This window comes from Halichoerus grypus, chromosome 11 (assembly GCF_964656455.1).
Source record: "Halichoerus grypus chromosome 11, mHalGry1.hap1.1, whole genome shotgun sequence".
Lineage (NCBI taxonomy): Eukaryota > Metazoa > Chordata > Mammalia > Carnivora > Phocidae > Halichoerus > Halichoerus grypus.
The window spans coordinates 14,943,938-14,960,374 of NC_135722.1; the positions used below are offsets into that span (position 1 = coordinate 14,943,938).

At 47.2% G+C, this 16,437-nt stretch overlaps 1 protein-coding gene across 3 annotated transcripts in view; it reads left to right on the forward strand.

Annotated features, from left to right (window-relative positions):
• Window positions 1-15,957, forward strand: part of LRP4 (LDL receptor related protein 4) — a 49,920-nt gene extending 33,963 nt beyond the window's left edge. For all 3 annotated transcript variants that reach the window (XM_036104949.2, XM_078058075.1, XM_078058072.1), the window contains 10 exons: window positions 514-732; window positions 898-1,032; window positions 1,866-1,974; window positions 3,831-3,975; window positions 4,228-4,341; window positions 4,798-4,933; window positions 8,401-8,468; window positions 9,010-9,097; window positions 10,888-11,029; window positions 13,486-15,957. In XM_036104949.2, the coding sequence (XP_035960842.1) occupies window positions 514-732; window positions 898-1,032; window positions 1,866-1,974; window positions 3,831-3,975; window positions 4,228-4,341; window positions 4,798-4,933; window positions 8,401-8,468; window positions 9,010-9,097; window positions 10,888-11,029; window positions 13,486-13,818 (1,489 nt within the window). In that variant the 3' untranslated portion in view covers window positions 13,819-15,957. The remainder of the gene's footprint in view (window positions 1-513; window positions 733-897; window positions 1,033-1,865; window positions 1,975-3,830; window positions 3,976-4,227; window positions 4,342-4,797; window positions 4,934-8,400; window positions 8,469-9,009; window positions 9,098-10,887; window positions 11,030-13,485) is intronic.
• Window positions 15,958-16,437: the final 480 nt, after the last annotated feature.

Here is a 16,437-nt window from a genome sequence, read left to right on the forward strand (position 1 = left end):
CCATCCTGTGGTTGAATTCCCTGGTGTAGGACTAACGTAAAAATACACAGGTAGATTTTGACAAATTTGCCTTTCTTATAATTACCACCTAGCAATCCTTATCTCTTCCCTAAGGTATATGGGGAATTACTAACCTGTCTTCTGCAAGACATGGGCCCAAACACCTCCTATTTATAGCAGGAAACACTGTCCTCCCAAGAATGTGTTTATTCTGCTAATATTTTGAGTACCTACTGTGCTAGATGCTGAGGAATGTACTGATTGATATGTGGTCTCTGCCCCATGGAGTTTATAGTCTAGTAGGGATCTAATTATAGGAACATGGATTAAAGGGGTTTCAGTCTAGGGGTGACTGGCTGGCTTAGTTGGAGGAGCGTATGACTCTTGATCTTGGGGTCATGAGTTCGAGCCCCACATCAGGTGTAGAGATTACTTAAATAAATATACTTAAAGGGGGGGCAGTCTATCTCTGGTCAGTCGGGTCAGTCATCCAGCCCTGGGCTGTTCCCTCAGGAGAGCAGATCTGAATGGCAGCAACATGGAGACAGTGATCGGGCGTGGGCTGAAGACCACCGACGGGCTGGCAGTAGATTGGGTGGCCAGGAATCTGTACTGGACGGACACGGGCCGAAATACCATTGAAGCATCAAGGCTAGATGGTTCCTGCCGCAAAGTGCTGATCAATAACAGCCTGGATGAGCCTCGGGCCATTGCCGTTTTCCCCCGCAAGGGGTAAGTTTATGGCCAGCAGAGGAGAGACCCAGGGAAGAAGGGCCTGATGAAGAGTCCCTTGGAAGATGCCTATGTACTAATGGTGTCGGTGTGTCCCCCGTATCCTCTCAGCCTCTGGGTGCCATCTTCCCATGCTTTGGTGATGATGGCAGTGTTGTATCTCAGGTACCTCTTCTGGACAGACTGGGGCCACATTGCCAAGATTGAGCGGGCAAACTTGGACGGCTCTGAGCGGAAGGTCCTCATCAACACAGACCTGGGTTGGCCCAATGGCCTTACCCTGGACTATGATACCCGCAGGTGGGAACCCTGTCCCAGGAGCTTCCTGGAAATTGAACGGGCAGAGGAAAGGATGGTGGAGATTCAGATAGTGAAAACAAAAAGATAGAAAGCTCCTTGGTAGGTAAGGAGGGAAAAAAGCAGCAAGAAGGATAAGGGGACACGTTCTTAGAGCAAGGGTTGCTGAATCGGGCCCTCAATCCTCAGATGGATTTTGTTTGTGTGGTTTACATGTTTTTGATTTGAGTGTCTTTAGCAGAGCACATCCTGTGGCTGGACCATACGTCCCATGACCCCTTACCCATTGGAGGGTGATTTTTTTGTGTTTGTTACTTTTCTGATCCCTTCACTCATTGGAATTTGCAACTCCTTGTCTAGATAAAAAATGCTAGAGGGCGGGAGAAGGGGGTGAAAGGGGCTTTGAAGCAGCCAGCTTCCCTTTCTGCCCCCAGAAGAAGGGAAGGGAATCAAAGTCACCTGGAGAGTCGGGCTAGAGAAGAGGAATACCTTCTTCCTTCAACCTCAGTGAAGTCCTTGTAGACCGAGATCTCTTCTTGAAGAGTGTTCATAAGAATTGGGCTTCGATTTTTGGGATCAGATGAGCCTGGAGGGTGACTCCTCTGAGGTCACAGCTCTCTACCGCACCCCAGACAGCTCTGACCCCCCACTTGAGTCACCAACCTCCCCTCTTCAGCTTTGGAACTTGTAGTGACCTCTCTCATCAAGGGTGGTTTTTGACGGCTCACAGCCCCTGCTGGTTCAGCTCAGGAGGGGGACAGAAAGCTCCTTGGGGGGAAGGCTTGGCCTTCTTGGCAAGCATTTTGAGCAGCCACCTTCTCTCTTTTCCTTCACAGGATTTATTGGGTGGATGCACATCTGGACCGGATTGAGAGCGCTGACCTCAGCGGGAAGCTACGGCAGGTGTTAGTCAGCCATGTCTCCCACCCCTTTGCGCTCACTCAGGTACTGGCTCAGGAGAGAGGTAACTAAACCTCCTTGATGGGCGATGTTTCCTTGGGATCCCAAGTTGGCAGCCTCAACCCTAGTTGCTACGCGACAGGCGTGCTACCGAAGCTCATTTTAGGGGTGTTTCCTGTACACTGAAGCCTTGCCGCCATATGCCTGCTGGTCCTGTCCCACCACTCCACGTTCTAGCATTTGAGGGAGGGGCTCGAAAATGTAGGTTCCTGGGCCCTGGGAGATGAAGACTCTGCTTCATGAGTGTTGGGCCCAGGAATGTGCATTTTAACAGGTTCCCTAGTTGATTCGAATGCTGTGTTTCCAACTGCTGAGCCCAGACAGCTGGCTTAGCGACAGTAGGGTGGAGTGGCTACGAGCCCGAGTTTTGAGGCAGCCAGCCAGGTGGTATGTGTTTATTGAGAGCCTCTAATCTGCCAGCTCCATGGGTTCAAGCTCTGCCTGTATCATTGAACAAGTGCAACTTCGGACAAAAGACTGAACTTCTCTAAGCTTCACTTACCTATAAAATAAGTGAGTTTAATAGTGGTGTCTTCCCGAAATATACGCAGAGCGTTAGCACACTTATCTGGCACTCAGTGCGTGTTATTTTTAATCGTTTTAATTATCACTGGCTGTCATTTTTGAGTTCTAACCCTGTACGATAATTCGGGGAAGGGAAAAAGGAAGACCTGCCAAGCCTGGGGCCAAAACAGGGATTCTCAATCATTTAAAAATCTTTGTTCTTTTTTGACTTTCCACTTACCTGTATTGTGCATCGTATCCTACCAGCCAATAAGATTTTGGCTCTACTTAATGATAGGCTCCCCCCATACTCCAAATGTAAAACTACAGGATGATATTGAATATGGTTTTTCAATCTCTAAATTTCCCCTGGGATTTCTGATATATACCCGGAAGCAGGAGAGGAACCACCTTCTCTGCTGTCCCCACCCCTGATCGAGAATCTCGGGATCACTGCATTAGAAGGCAGCTTCCCCAGGCGCCTGGGTGGCTCAGTCAGTTAAGCCTCTGCCTTTGGCTCAGGTCATGATCCCAGGGTCTTGGGATCGAGTCCCGCATCGGGCTCCCTGCTCCTCAGGGAGCCTGCTTCTCCCTCTGCCTCTCTCTCTCTCTCATGAAGAAATAAATTAAAAAAAAAATCTAGGGGCACCTGGGTGACTCAGTTGTTAAGCGTCTGCCTTTGGCTCAGGTCATGATCCCAGGGTCCTGGGATCAAGCCCCACATCGGGCTCCTTGCTTGGTGGGGAGCCTGCTTCTCCCTCTCCCTCTGCCTGCCCCCCTGCTTGTGTTCTCTCTCTCTGTCAAATAAATGAATAAAATCTTAAAAAAAAAAAAAAAAATTAGAAGGCAGCTCCCCCCAGAAGTAACCAGAGGATTTGGGCCGGGACTCTTAAGTGAAGGGCCCAGAAGTGCCGGGACCTTAGAAGGACCCCTTGTCTCCAAGTTACTCCTATTTACTAGGTATAAGAACTCATTTATTCGTTGAGCCACGCAGTCAACTGACTGAGGATTAGGTGTTAGTGCTAGAAATTGAGAGAGAAAAGAAATACATTTTTGTCCTTGAAGAACTTAATCTTACATGACAGACACATAAGCAAATGATCATAGAGTGTCAAGACTCATTTGTAGAAGGCACAGAACAGCATGGAGGAGTGAATTCTGTATGGATTGGGGGAGATGTCCTGGATAGTACCATACTGGGGGACACACGGAAGTTGGCGTGCTGGACAAGAGAGGGCATTTCGGCAGAGGGAGTGCACGTGCTGAAACACAGAAACGCTACTGGGGTCAGACTGTTGAATAATGTTTACTCTTTATTGGGTTTTCCTGTTGAGTAGCAAGACAGATGGATCTACTGGACAGACTGGCAGACCAAGTCAATCCAGCGTGTGGACAAGTACTCAGGCCGGAACAAGGAGACAGTGTTGGCGAATGTGGAAGGGCTCATGGATATCATTGTGGTTTCTCCTCAGCGACAGACAGGTGGGCTCCTGGGTCCTGAGCCTGCTTCCTTACCATTGGTGGGGTGGTTGGTCTCCCCAAGGACTCTTAATGAGGAGAGCCTTTTGGTTCCCATTTTAAGCTCCTATACCTTTGTCAGCCCCATGTGGTTATACCCCTTCTGCCCTACTGCCCCTAGGCGTGAGGTGCCCTGGAGCTCCTCCTTTCTGACAAGTGTCAAATTGGAAGACCCGATTCTGTCCCAAACCAGACACTCATCCGCTTTGCCTCTAGGGACCAATGCCTGTGGTGTGAACAATGGAGGCTGCACCCACCTCTGCTTTGCCAGGGCCTCAGACTTTGTGTGTGCCTGTCCGGATGAGCCAGATGGCCGACCCTGCTCCCTTGGTGAGTTGGACTGAACGGCCCCCTGGAACAGCAGAGCCCTTAGAGCGGCAGGGGATCATCAGCCTCAGCTCTGTCCTTCTCGGTGGGAGCCCCCTCAGTGGGTGTTATAGCAAAGTGACTGGGAACAATGAGTTTGAGCTTTGCAATAGCACAGACCTGGGTTTGCCTGGCTTCTGGCATTTACTGGGATGGAATTCAGGTCTCCTGGTTCCCTGACCCCTGCTGTGGCCTGTGTACTGCTGTCTTTTCCTGACCTTTGTGGACCAGCTAGCCATCCAGAGCTATTAATATTGGAACCCAAATCCATTTTATTTACAGTATGAAGAGCCTCTAATGAGGATGCCTAGGATAAGGGCAGCTAGAAGATTGCTTTGTCAAGTGTCCCAGGTGTTCCTCTTGGATCATATGTAGAGATTTGGGGCTCCAGGGGCTCACTCCAGTCCTTTTTCTCTCCAGTACCTGGCCTGGTGCCCCCAGCTCCCAGGGCTACCAGCCTAAGTGAAAGGAGCCCAGTGCTACCCAACACACTACCTACCACCTTGCGTTCCTCTACCACCTGGACCCGCACATCTTTGGAGGAGGTGGAAGGAAGGTAAGTGTATTCAATATGGGATTCAGGGCTCTTTTTTCCAAATCACCATCCCCCACCAGCAGAAGACCACAGTCTTAGCTCACTCATTCTGGTACATGGGAGGTAGAGCACGTCATTAGCCACCAGTCCCTGCTCTTTGAGGCTGGAGATGGTATTTTGACTTGTAGATTGTTGCAAGTGATTTTCTTTTTAGCTCTGAGGGCAAGAAGCTTTAAGTGCAACTTTAGAGAGAAATCACTCAGGAGGAGTTTCTTACATGGCATTCCTCCTTCCTTTCTGTGACGTTTGTTCTCACATAACCTGTTTAGTATATGGTCTGTCCTACAGTTTACTTAGAAGCCACCAAGTCATAGTGGTCTCTGGGCTGTGGCTTTATGACTTGGAATATCCTCAAGGATGTGATGGCTTTAGCTTATAATGACCTCAAACACACATGCACATATGTGTGCATGCGCGCACACACCCCGTTATTAAATAAGCAAGCATAACCATGAACAGTTCTCAAATCAAGTATAAAATATTCTATTTAATTAAATTGATGGTACTATCAATTTAAGATGCATACTGAGAGTTTCAACTGAAAACATGACCAACATCAGTTGTGAGATGCCATTGATTATGACACATTCCTGTTCCAGAGGTGTTAGACTATAGAACAATGCACATCTTAAGGTGGATTAAACATGATGTTACATTCAATTTAGAGAAATTCTTTTTTTTTTCTATTTATACTTTGCAAAAAAAAATAATCTGGAAATACAGATGGGAATAAAGAAGAAATAAGTACCCATATACAGTTACTCTAAATATTTTTTATTTGATATACGTATAAATTGCAAAATGATTATCACAGTGAGTTTAGTTAACATCCATCACCACACATAGCTACCAGTTATTTTTCTTGTGATGAGAACTTTTAAGATTTACTCTCTTAGCAACTTTTAAATGTAGAATATAGTATCGTTGACTATAGTCACTATGCTGTACATTATCTCCCCAGGACTTACTGATCTTATAACTGGGAGTTTGCACATTTTGACCACCTTCACTCATTTTATCCATCCCTGCTACCTCCCACCTCTGGCAAACACCAATCTATGAGTTTGGGTGGTTTTGTTTTTTTTCGTATTCCACATATAAGTGACATTGCACGGTATTTGTCTTTTTCTGTCTGATTTATTTCACTTAGCATAATGCCCTCAAGGTCTATCCATGTTGTCACAAATGGCAGAATGTCCTTTTTTATGGCTGAATAATACTCCATTATATATTGGGGCACCTGGGTGGCTCAGTCGGTTGAGCATCCAACTCTTGATTTCGGCTCAGGTCATGGTCTCAGGGTTGTGAGATTGAGCCCTGCATCTGTCTCCGCGCTCAGCTCAGAGTCTGCTTGTCCGCTCCTGTGCTCCATCCCCCACTCACACTCTTTCTCTCAAATAAGTAATAAAATCTTAAAAAAAAAAGAAAAAAATTCCATTGTATGTATACCACATCTTCTTTATCCATTCACCCGTCGGTGGATACTTAGGTTGTTTCTATGTCCTGGCTATTGTAAATAAGGCTGCAGTGAATGTGGGGGTGCAGGTATCTTTCCAAGATAGTAATTTAGTTTCCTATTGTTAAATTTTGATATCTGTCTTTCCAGACATCTTTCTATTAAGACATTTTTTCCATTGTAATATACTGTCTCTTTATTTTTAGTATCAACTTTAGCCTAAAAAGATAATTGATTTCAATTCTGAAAGCAGAAACATGATAATAATCCCAAATGAGAACTCTAGACTCATGTCTTTAAAATTATAAAATTTGTGTGGTGCCTGGATGGCTCAGTCAGTAGAGCGTGAGACTCTTGAGCTCAGGGTCATGAGTTCAAGCCCCACACTGGGTGTAGAGTTTACTTAAAAAATAAAAAAGAAGGGGCGCCTGGGTGGCTCAGTCTTTGGGCGCCTGCCTTCGGCTCAGGTCATGATCCCAGGGTCCTGGGATCGAGCCCCACATCGGGCTCCCTGCTCGGCGGGAAGCCTGCTTCTCCCTGTCCCATTCCCCCTGCTTCTGTTCCTGTTCTCACTATCTCTCTGTGAAATAAATAAATAAAATCTTCTAAAAAAAATAAAGAAGAAGGGTGGCTTAGTCAGTTAAACATCTGCCTTCGGCTCAGGTCACAAACCCCGTGGATCAAGCCCCGTGTCAGGCTCCCTGCTCAGCAGAGAGCCTGCTTCTCCCTCTCCCTCTCCTTCTGCCCCTCCCCCTGCTTGTGCCCTCTCTCTCTCACTCAAATAAATAAAATCTTAAAAAAAATTAAAAATCAAAATCTGAGAACTAGAATTGGCATATTAAAAAATACGCCAGAACAGAATAAAATTATAAAATTTGCACATGATCAAATTCATTCTATTTGCCCCATTTTCTCTTTTTGGAAATTTATATAGAAAGGCAAACATCCAGATATAAACATGTATCTTTCTTACTAACTTCTAAGTACTATCAATCACGATTAATCTGATTTTCTTTAGGATAATTTAGAAAACTTTTGAACCCCATCAGATATTTTCTAACATTCAAAGTCTGTTTGAAGACTCAGTGTATCTTGGTTTCAAATGTTCTTGCAAATAGCTTTTCTCTAGCCTTTTAGGAGATGCCTTTAATTGCCTGTTCATAATGTGCCACAAAGAAGTTACCTTCTTAGCATTTCAAGTTGGTTCTCTGAGCCCTCCCTCTGGATGTCTTGCATATTCCCTTGTGAAAGAATGGAGAGAAGAAAAACAATTTTTTTTCAAGGTCTTTTTTGACCTTGTGATACTCTGTATCCAATCAGAGGTTTGCTTGGCTGGTAGCTTCTTCCAACTCATCCTGGTAGCTTAATAAATCCTACCATTGGTATCCTTAGTGTTCTGTCAGCAGGCTTCTGGCTCACTTCCAAACCTGCTTCTCCTTTTTAGAGGAATCTTTTTTAAAGAGTACGTATTTTAAAACCCATTTAAACATGGGGCGCCTGGGTGGCTCAGTCATTTGAGCAGCTAACTCTTGATTTCGACTCAGATCATGATCTCAGGGTGGTTAGATTGAGTCCTGCATGAATCCTGCATCAGGCTCTGCCCTCAGCAGGGAGTCTGCTTGGGATTCTCCCTCTCCCTCTGCTCCTCCCCCCACCCACTCATTTTCTCTCTCTGTCAATAAATAAATATATCTTTCTTTTTAAGATTTTATTTGTTTATTTGACAGAGACACAGTGAGAGAGGGAACACAAGCAGGGGGGAGTGGGAGAGGGAGAAGCAGGCTTCCCACCGAGCAGGGAGTCCGATGCGGGGCTCGATCCCAGGACCCTGGCATCATGACCCGAGCCGAAGGCAGATGCTTAATGACTGAGCCACCCAGGCACCCCCCAGGACTTTCCCTCTTTCCTAGAGGAAGGCAGGATCTTTATCAAATACAAGTGGCCTTCACATTCAGTTTTCTCTGCCCCACAGATGCTCTGAAAAGGATGCCCAGCTGGGCCTCTGTGCACATTCCAATGAGGCCATACCTGCTGCTCCAGGTGAGCCCTGAGTGCCCAACTGTTTTGACAAAGAAGATGTAAGGAATCAGAGTCTCCACTCATAACTTCCAGAACCTTCATGGGGACTCTCTGGGGTTGTTGAACCCATGTCTCAGAGTAAATCCATAAAAAAGTAATATTAGCTGGCTACCACTTACAGAGTACTTTCCATATGCCAGCCATTTGTTAAGCTTTATATATGTGTGTGCACATACACACGTGTGCATATATGTATGTGTATGTACACACTCAGGTTTCACTGCCACCAGGCTATGAGCAATTTATTATTTACATTTAGCCAGTGAGAAAACATAGGCTTCAAGTTAAGCGTCTTGCCTTAAGTCACATGGCTAGTAAGTAGTGGAATTGGGAATAGAGACGTTGGGAGGCTGATAGGTTTCTTCTCAGTCCCCTACCCCTGTGGCCTCTTCCCTGGCTGTCCTCAGATGGTGTGGCATCCAACCCCTAGCAAAGGAGCCCTCCGTCTTCCAGCTGGAGGATTGTCATTCGTCCCCGCCTAGCCTCTCTCTGTTCCTCCTAGGGGAAGGACTTCATGTCAGCTATGTCATCGGTGGACTCCTCAGTATTCTGCTGATTTTGGTGGTGATTGCAGCTTTGATGCTGTACAGGTAACTTCAGCCTCATTGCGGGGGGCGCGTTTCCATTGGTCCTCCTTAGCACGTCGGTGATCTCCGGAGGCTCCACATCTTGCTGATCCGACCTCTGACCAGCCTCACGTCAAGATGGGTCCCTGGTCGGAGCAGCAGAAAGGAAGGGTAGAACCTGAATCCTGACTCTTCTTCGCCATTCACAGCCTGAGCAGGTTCCTCACGTTATGACCCAGCAGCCCTCGGGACTTTCTTCATAGACTAGGATGCTGAGGGCACGGAGGTTTATTCCCAAGGTCACACAGTAAGAGGCAAAGCTGGGACTGATGCTGGCATCTCTGCTTTTCCACTACTCTACCTCATCTCAAACCATGGAAATTGGAAAGGCTTTTCTCCTCACATAACCATGGCTTCTACTGCAATATTGTTTGACATACCATTGCTCAGTAGGGATCATCCTGGGAAGGTGGAGTGTGTCGTTTCCAGTTTAGAATCCTCTTTTTACGACCTTCTATGTATTTTCCCCAAATGCTTTAAACACAGCTTGCAGCAAAAATACCAGGATTTTGCTATGCTGCTGTAGCTCCTGCTAACAACAACAACAACAGTGCTAATAATAATAGTAACAGTTACTATGTAGTGAATATGTATCAGTGCCACAACAATGATTGTAATACAGGTATTATTATTCCTCACTTTACAGATGAGGATCTAAGGCTCACAAAGTTTAGATTGTATCCACCAAGATCCCAGCTAGTGAGTAACAGAGGGGGGATTGACACAGATCTGTCTTGACTTGGTATATTAGCTGTCTATTGCTGGATAGCAAACTATTCCAAAACTTAGCAACTTAAAATGACAACCATTTATCATCTCACAGTTTTTGTGGGTCAGAAATCTGGATTCAGCTTAGCTGCATGCCTCTGCCTCACGGTTCTCTTAGAGGCTGCAGTCCGGGTATCAGCCAGGGTTGTGGTCTTATCTCAAAGCTTGACTGGGAAGGGATTCCCTTCTAAGCACGCTCAGGTAGCTGTTGGCAGGATTCAGTTCCTCACAGGCTGTTGGACTGAGGGTCTCAGTTCCTTGCTGGCTGTTGGCTGGAGGTCTCCCTCATCAGTTCCCTGCCTTGTGGGCCTTCCCAAAGGACAACCGACAACATGGCAGCTTGCTTCCCCAGAGCAAGCAGAAGCAAGAATGAGGGAGGGAAGGCAACCTAAGACGGAAGCCACAAGTTTCTTTGGAACCTAAGCTAGCATCCATCACTTTTGTATATTCTGTACATCAGAAGGGAGTCACCAGGGGCACCTGGCTGGCTCAGTCGGTGGAGCATGCGACTTTTGATCTCGGGGTTCTGGGTTCGAGCCCCACGCTCGGTGTAGAGATTACTTGAAAATAAAACATTAAAAATAAAATAGAAGTGAGTCACCAGATGCAGCCCACACTCAAGGGGCAGGGATTCAGAAGGTGTGAGGACCAGGAGGCAGCGATCACTGGGGCCATCTAGAGGCTGCCTACCACATTTGGGTTACAACTTCCCCAGGTATCAGGGTGCCTGGGTGGCTCAGTCGTTAAGCGTCTGCCTTCAGCTCAGGTTGTGATCCCAGGGTCCTGGGATCGAGCCCCGCATTGGGTTCCCTGCTTGGTGGGAAGTCTGCTTCTCCCTCTCCCACTCCCCCTGCTTGTGTTCCTTCTCTCACTTTGTCTCTCTGTCAAATAAATAAATAAAATTAAAAAAACAACAACAACCAACTTCCCCAGATATTACCCCCATAAAGATCTGAACTAATTTCTCATCACCTTTCCTCCTAAAGACACAAAAAATCCAAGTTAACTGATCCTGGAATGGGGAACCTGACCTACAGCAACCCCTCCTACCGAACTTCCACTCAGGAAGTGAAAATTGAAGCAATCCCCAAACCAGCCATGTACAATCAACTGTGCTATAAGAAAGAGGTAAAAATTAAAATTTATATTCAAGGTGGGGTTTTGTTTTTTGTTTTTGGAGGGGGGATGGATATGCTCCAGTTGCCTGAACAGTGAGGGATGCTGGGTAGTCCCATCTACCATTTTGGAAGTTACAGTGGACAGAAGAACTGAATCTGTATGGGATTCTGGAGAGATCTAGACTATCTAAGGGACCAGCTTGAGGGATCTTAGTGAGAGCAAGGTTAGTAAGCAGATTCCAGAAGGTCTAGGTCTGAAAGCATGTGAGTGTGCACCTCCCTGCCAGGAAATAGTTTCCCCAGCTAGGTTTTCCCTCCTGTAGCCATCATTCCCCTGCAGAGGGGCTGTACCCCTCTGAAGCACCCCAGATTCCAAGACAACACCCCAAAAACCCGAAAGCTCCTGGACTCTCCTTTTTCTAACCTCTGATCGAAGCTGTTGGCACCTATGGCTGGGAATGGCTGGGGTTTTTTCCTATTCTTCCTCTTATCACAGAGTCTTAAGAGATTTCTCTAGAATTCTGAAGGTTTACGTGCTTTTGCTCTCTTAACTCCTTTGTTGCTTCAGTGAAAATTTATGTGCTGAATGTTTAGGCCTGAAAAATACTCCCATTTCCACAAGGGACCAGTATCCTGCAATTTCAGATCTTCCTAGTCTAATATGACCCCTGCTTTTTCTAAAATCCTATAACGTTTCATCAGAAATCATATCCCTTATGAAACCCTAATTGGTCACTCGCCTGGCCTGTCTAGCAGAGTCGACACTTGCCCTCACCTCTACAGGGCTCCCATGCATAATAAGTACATTTTACATAACAGTCACATGCTTTCTGGATCCATGAATTTCCATATTAAAAAAGCTTCCACCGGAAGCTAAAACCCCACCTGCAGGGCTAGTTTGCAGTTTTAGGGATGGTAGAGCCCTCCTCAATTAGGTATCTTTGAGAGAAAGACTCCTGAGTCTTAGGTTCCTAGAGTGTTTGATGCCCCAGAGAAGAACCATCATAAGGGTCGTAGGTTAGACCTGAAAAGTGTGACCTCTTTCTTCTGTTGTGTGCTTTTCCTCAGCCGCTCTTTCACCCCTCTGACAGTCTTTCACCCTTTCTCTTCTGATTTCCTCCTGATTTCAGGTACCTGTTGCAGTGTGTTTGGAGAGGGAAGGGTGCCCCCCCCCCCGAATTGCCAGTGCCATGTCCCCTACCTCTTCCTAACCTACCCAGCGTGTCTCTGTGATGAAGACACTGCATGGCTCCGTCTAATCTGGTGCTAATTTCAGCTCGGAGGGTGTGATGCGCGTGCACTTGTGTGCTATCTGTCTCTGCTCTGCGGAGGATGCTACCACTCCTAGAGGGCCATCATCAAAGTCTCCTGTTTAATGTAGGGGCTCAGTCAGGAGAGCATGCAACTCTTGATCTCAGGGTTGTGAGTTCGAGCCCCACGTTGGATATAGAGATGACTCCAAAATAAAATCTTTAAGAAAAAAATGTAGGGGCTCAGTTAAATATCTGTGGAGTTGAGTTGTTACTAAAATAGAGGAGCACTTGCAGAACTCTTGGCAGGAACACCATCCCAGGACAGAACCTAAGCCATGGCCCGTTTTCTCCTGGTACCGGTGGCATGTCGGTTGGTATCCCCCAGAAACCAGGAGTAAGGCTACCCTTTGAGAAATCCATAAAGGGAGAAGCCTGAGTAGAACTTCAGGCTGTCCTTGGACCAATCCCAGGTTGGTTGGGAATGGCCCCAAGGCTTGTGGGAGCAGAGCCAGAGTAACCTCCCCAGAAAGGTTATAGGTTACGGGACCCCAATGGATTGACACTCAGAACCCAAAGAAGAAGATTTTCTAGATCCCTCCTGTCTGACCTCCTACAAGTTTTCTCCTTAACAAAATTAGAAAGAAGAGAATCAAGAATAAAAGAGCCCAGAAGTAGTTTAAAATCCTGAATAAATGCACATCGAATTGCCTTTATCTGTTCCTTTTGATCATGTGTATATCAGCATGATGTCCCGTTAATAAGCCACAATAACAATATAACAACAGCTAACACGATTTAGTGTATCTTACGTGTCAAGCACCTACTAGCTGTGTTCCATGTGTCTCCTCTTTGAGCCCTCACAGCGATTGGTTATGAGGTGTGGCTACTGTTATTCTCCCCACATTGCAGATGTGGAGACTGAGTTTAGAGATGCTGAGTAATTTGCCCAAGGTGACATAGCCAGTGAGTGGATGATGCAGGCCTGGAAGCCATGGTTCTCCCTCCTTCCTCTCTGAGAATGGGGATAATCATCCTGCTGCTATTCTTTTAGACTGACTCATCTGTTTGCTCTGACCAAGTCTCCCCATTCGTTTGTGGGGTCTTTGTGCTCCTCACACCTCCTCTCAGCCCATCCGCTCCCTTTTTTGGTTCACCGTGAGATCCTGTCTAGAGAGCTAACCGACTGACCGTGTCTCCCCACTCTCCACCCTAGGGCGGGCCTGACCATAACTACACCAAGGAGAAGATCAAGATTGTAGAGGGAATCTGCCTTCTGTCTGGGGACGATGCTGAGTGGGATGACCTCAAGCAACTGCGCAGCTCACGGGGGGGCCTTCTGCGGGATCATGTATGCATGAAGACGGACACAGTGTCTCTCCAGGCCAGCTCTGTTTCCCTGGATGACACGGAGACGGAGCAGCTGTTGCAGGAAGAGCAGTCTGAGTGTAGCAGCGTCCACACCGCAGCCACTCCTGAAAGACGAGGCTCTCTGCCGGACACAGGCTGGAAACATGAACGCAAGCTCTCCTCAGAGAGCCAGGTCTAAACGCCCACAGTCCCTTCCCTCCCTGCCCGTTCCTTCTTTATGGACTTCCGGTCCTTGTGCTCACTTAGACAACAGGCCCCCTTCCTATGTGCTTGCTCATCCTTCTCCTCCACCTCCCACCACGTAACTGCTCCCAAGCCCTCCACGGGAGCTGTTTCCACCTGAGTCCGTAACTACCCGTGCGCAAGAAATGATGGTGCATCCCGAAAATTTAGACCTGGATTTTACCACGAACCTCACCTCTTGCACTCCCTCCTGAGCCCCCGAAACTAGGCTCGGAAATGATTCCTCATCAGTACAGAGCTCCACCTCCCCTTTCCCTGGTACCCTGCCCCACGAGAACTGATGATCCAAGACCTCACTGTCCCCCAGCAGAGCCGGCCTGGCCACTTCTCTGAGAGAACTTGCCCATCAGGGGCTGGGGCAGGGGTCAAGGGGAAAGAGAGAGATGAAGGAAAGAGGCTGAGAGAGGAAGGAGGAGTAAGCCCAGCTGGTATGGGTGTCTCAGAAGCCTCCAGCCTCAAGTGCATTGGTAATATGAGAAAGCTTTTAGGGGTGGTTGGGCTGCATGTCCTGTCCATTGCTGGCAATGGATATTATTCTTGCCCTAAGAGCTACTGTTTTTTTTTTCAGCTGCCAATATTGGTGAGATCTGGGTGTGGCTCAAGCTGTTCTTCCTCCTGCTAGAGTGTCTGGAAGCTTCTACCCTGATGACAGGGTCCTTATCGCATGGCAGCTGGCTAATATGAATTCCCCTGCTGATGCCACCACTGGCCAGTACCCTTATGTCTTTGACTCTGAGTAACCAGGTTGTGAGCAGGGGCTTAAGGAATGTGGGGCCCCGAGCGCTGAGTCTCTGCAAGGTCCAAGGTCCAACCAGCGCTGCTTAGACCAAAAGTAGCATATCACCTGAACCTTAACATTCTGCCACTCTCTCCCCACTCATTCCCCGGGATTCTAAGCATAGAGATCCTGAAACACCTTTCATACAAGGGCCAAGAGTTTTCATAAAGGGTCAAGAAGAGCGATTGGGTTATAGACTTGGGGCACGCAGGGCCTCAAGGGAAGTATCCATGAGGTTCTGTGTTCTCTCTCAAGTGCTCAGGGATCTAAGTTAGTGGACAGAGAACCTGTGGCTTTAGGGGTGGTGACATTCCCATTCCAACTCTCTTCCCAGCTAAGTGATGGACTGCCCAGGCTGTGATGCCATCACTTGGTTCATGCTCGTTCACACAAAGACCGTTTGTCTCCTGCTAGGATCAGGAGAGTGGAGACTTTTTGTCTGCCCTAAGCCTTCTACATAGCCCCCCGCCCCCCAATTTGCTTTTTCTGACTTAGTCTTGTGGTGAGGAGAGGGCTACATCAAGACACAAAGTTGGGGGCAAGGAGTAGAAAGGGAGAACCACCGATGAAGCCCTCTCAGCCTAGGGCAGATCCAGACCCTTCCACCCAGGAATTGGAAGCAACAGGAGAGGGTGACGGGCTGAGAATAGAGGCGAGGGCTTCTCAGGGAAGCTTCTTGATTGGAAACATCTGTGGTTATCGGTATTGAGAAATCAGCTGCCACACATGTGAATGAAAACGGAGAAGAGCAAAGCTTTTCTGGTCAGTTCTGAGCCTGCTAGAGACAGGTGCCAAGCCCTGAGCTGGGCTGGTAGTAGCCAACCCAGGTCTGGGCCCACACAGGACAGCCTAGCCAGGCCAGCAAGTCTTTTCCAGTACACCCACACAGTGGGAAAGGTGAGGTGCCACTTATGGGAGGGAAGGGAGACATTTCACACTTGACGGGGCAGTTAAAAAAGGAGCACTTTGGTTCCTCAGACTCATGGTTGAGGATGGGGAGAAAGTAGGAAAGTGGCATTTTCTTGATTGGAAAGGGGGGAAAGATCTTATTGCACTTGGGCTGTTCAGAATGTAGAAAAGACATATTTGAAGAAATACCTATTTGAGCACTGATTCACTATGTAAAAAGCAAAACCTCTCTGTCCTAAACTAATGGAAGTGATTCTCCCGCGCTCATGTGTAATGGTTTTAACGTTACTCACTGGAGAGATTGGACTTTCTGGAGTTATTTAACCACTATGTTCAGTATTTTAGGACTTTATGATAATTTAATATAAATTTAGCTTTTCTTAATCACCGTGCCTGGCTTGGAGTCATGACTAATCACTGCACCCGCTCTGTCTGGCAGACCCATGCTTTTGAAAACCTTCTTGCGACATCACCTCTAAGTCCTTTGGGGATGTGAGGACGGTGAAGAGCCATAAAAGGTGTGAGGTTCCTGGCTGGAGGTTCAACTCATCTTGAGAAGACAGGTCAAGACCAGAGTTCATTGGCTTGTGAAATCCATATTTCCTCTAGAACAGGGATGGCAGATAGGTTTCATCTCGAGTGCCAACTTTGGTTGGTAGTGGCTGCCTGACGTCCTGTCGAGACTCAATGGGGAAAGTGTCATGATTGTTAGTGACATCTCCTTCAGGCACTGGAAGGAAGTGTCATGGCTTATACACCATGTATCTTCTATCTCTATTCTAGGTCTATGAGGACCTCATTGTCCCAGAACTTGACTTTGCCTTGCCGTGATAGTCACTGGCAAGACTGTCTGATGTAGTAGGAAAA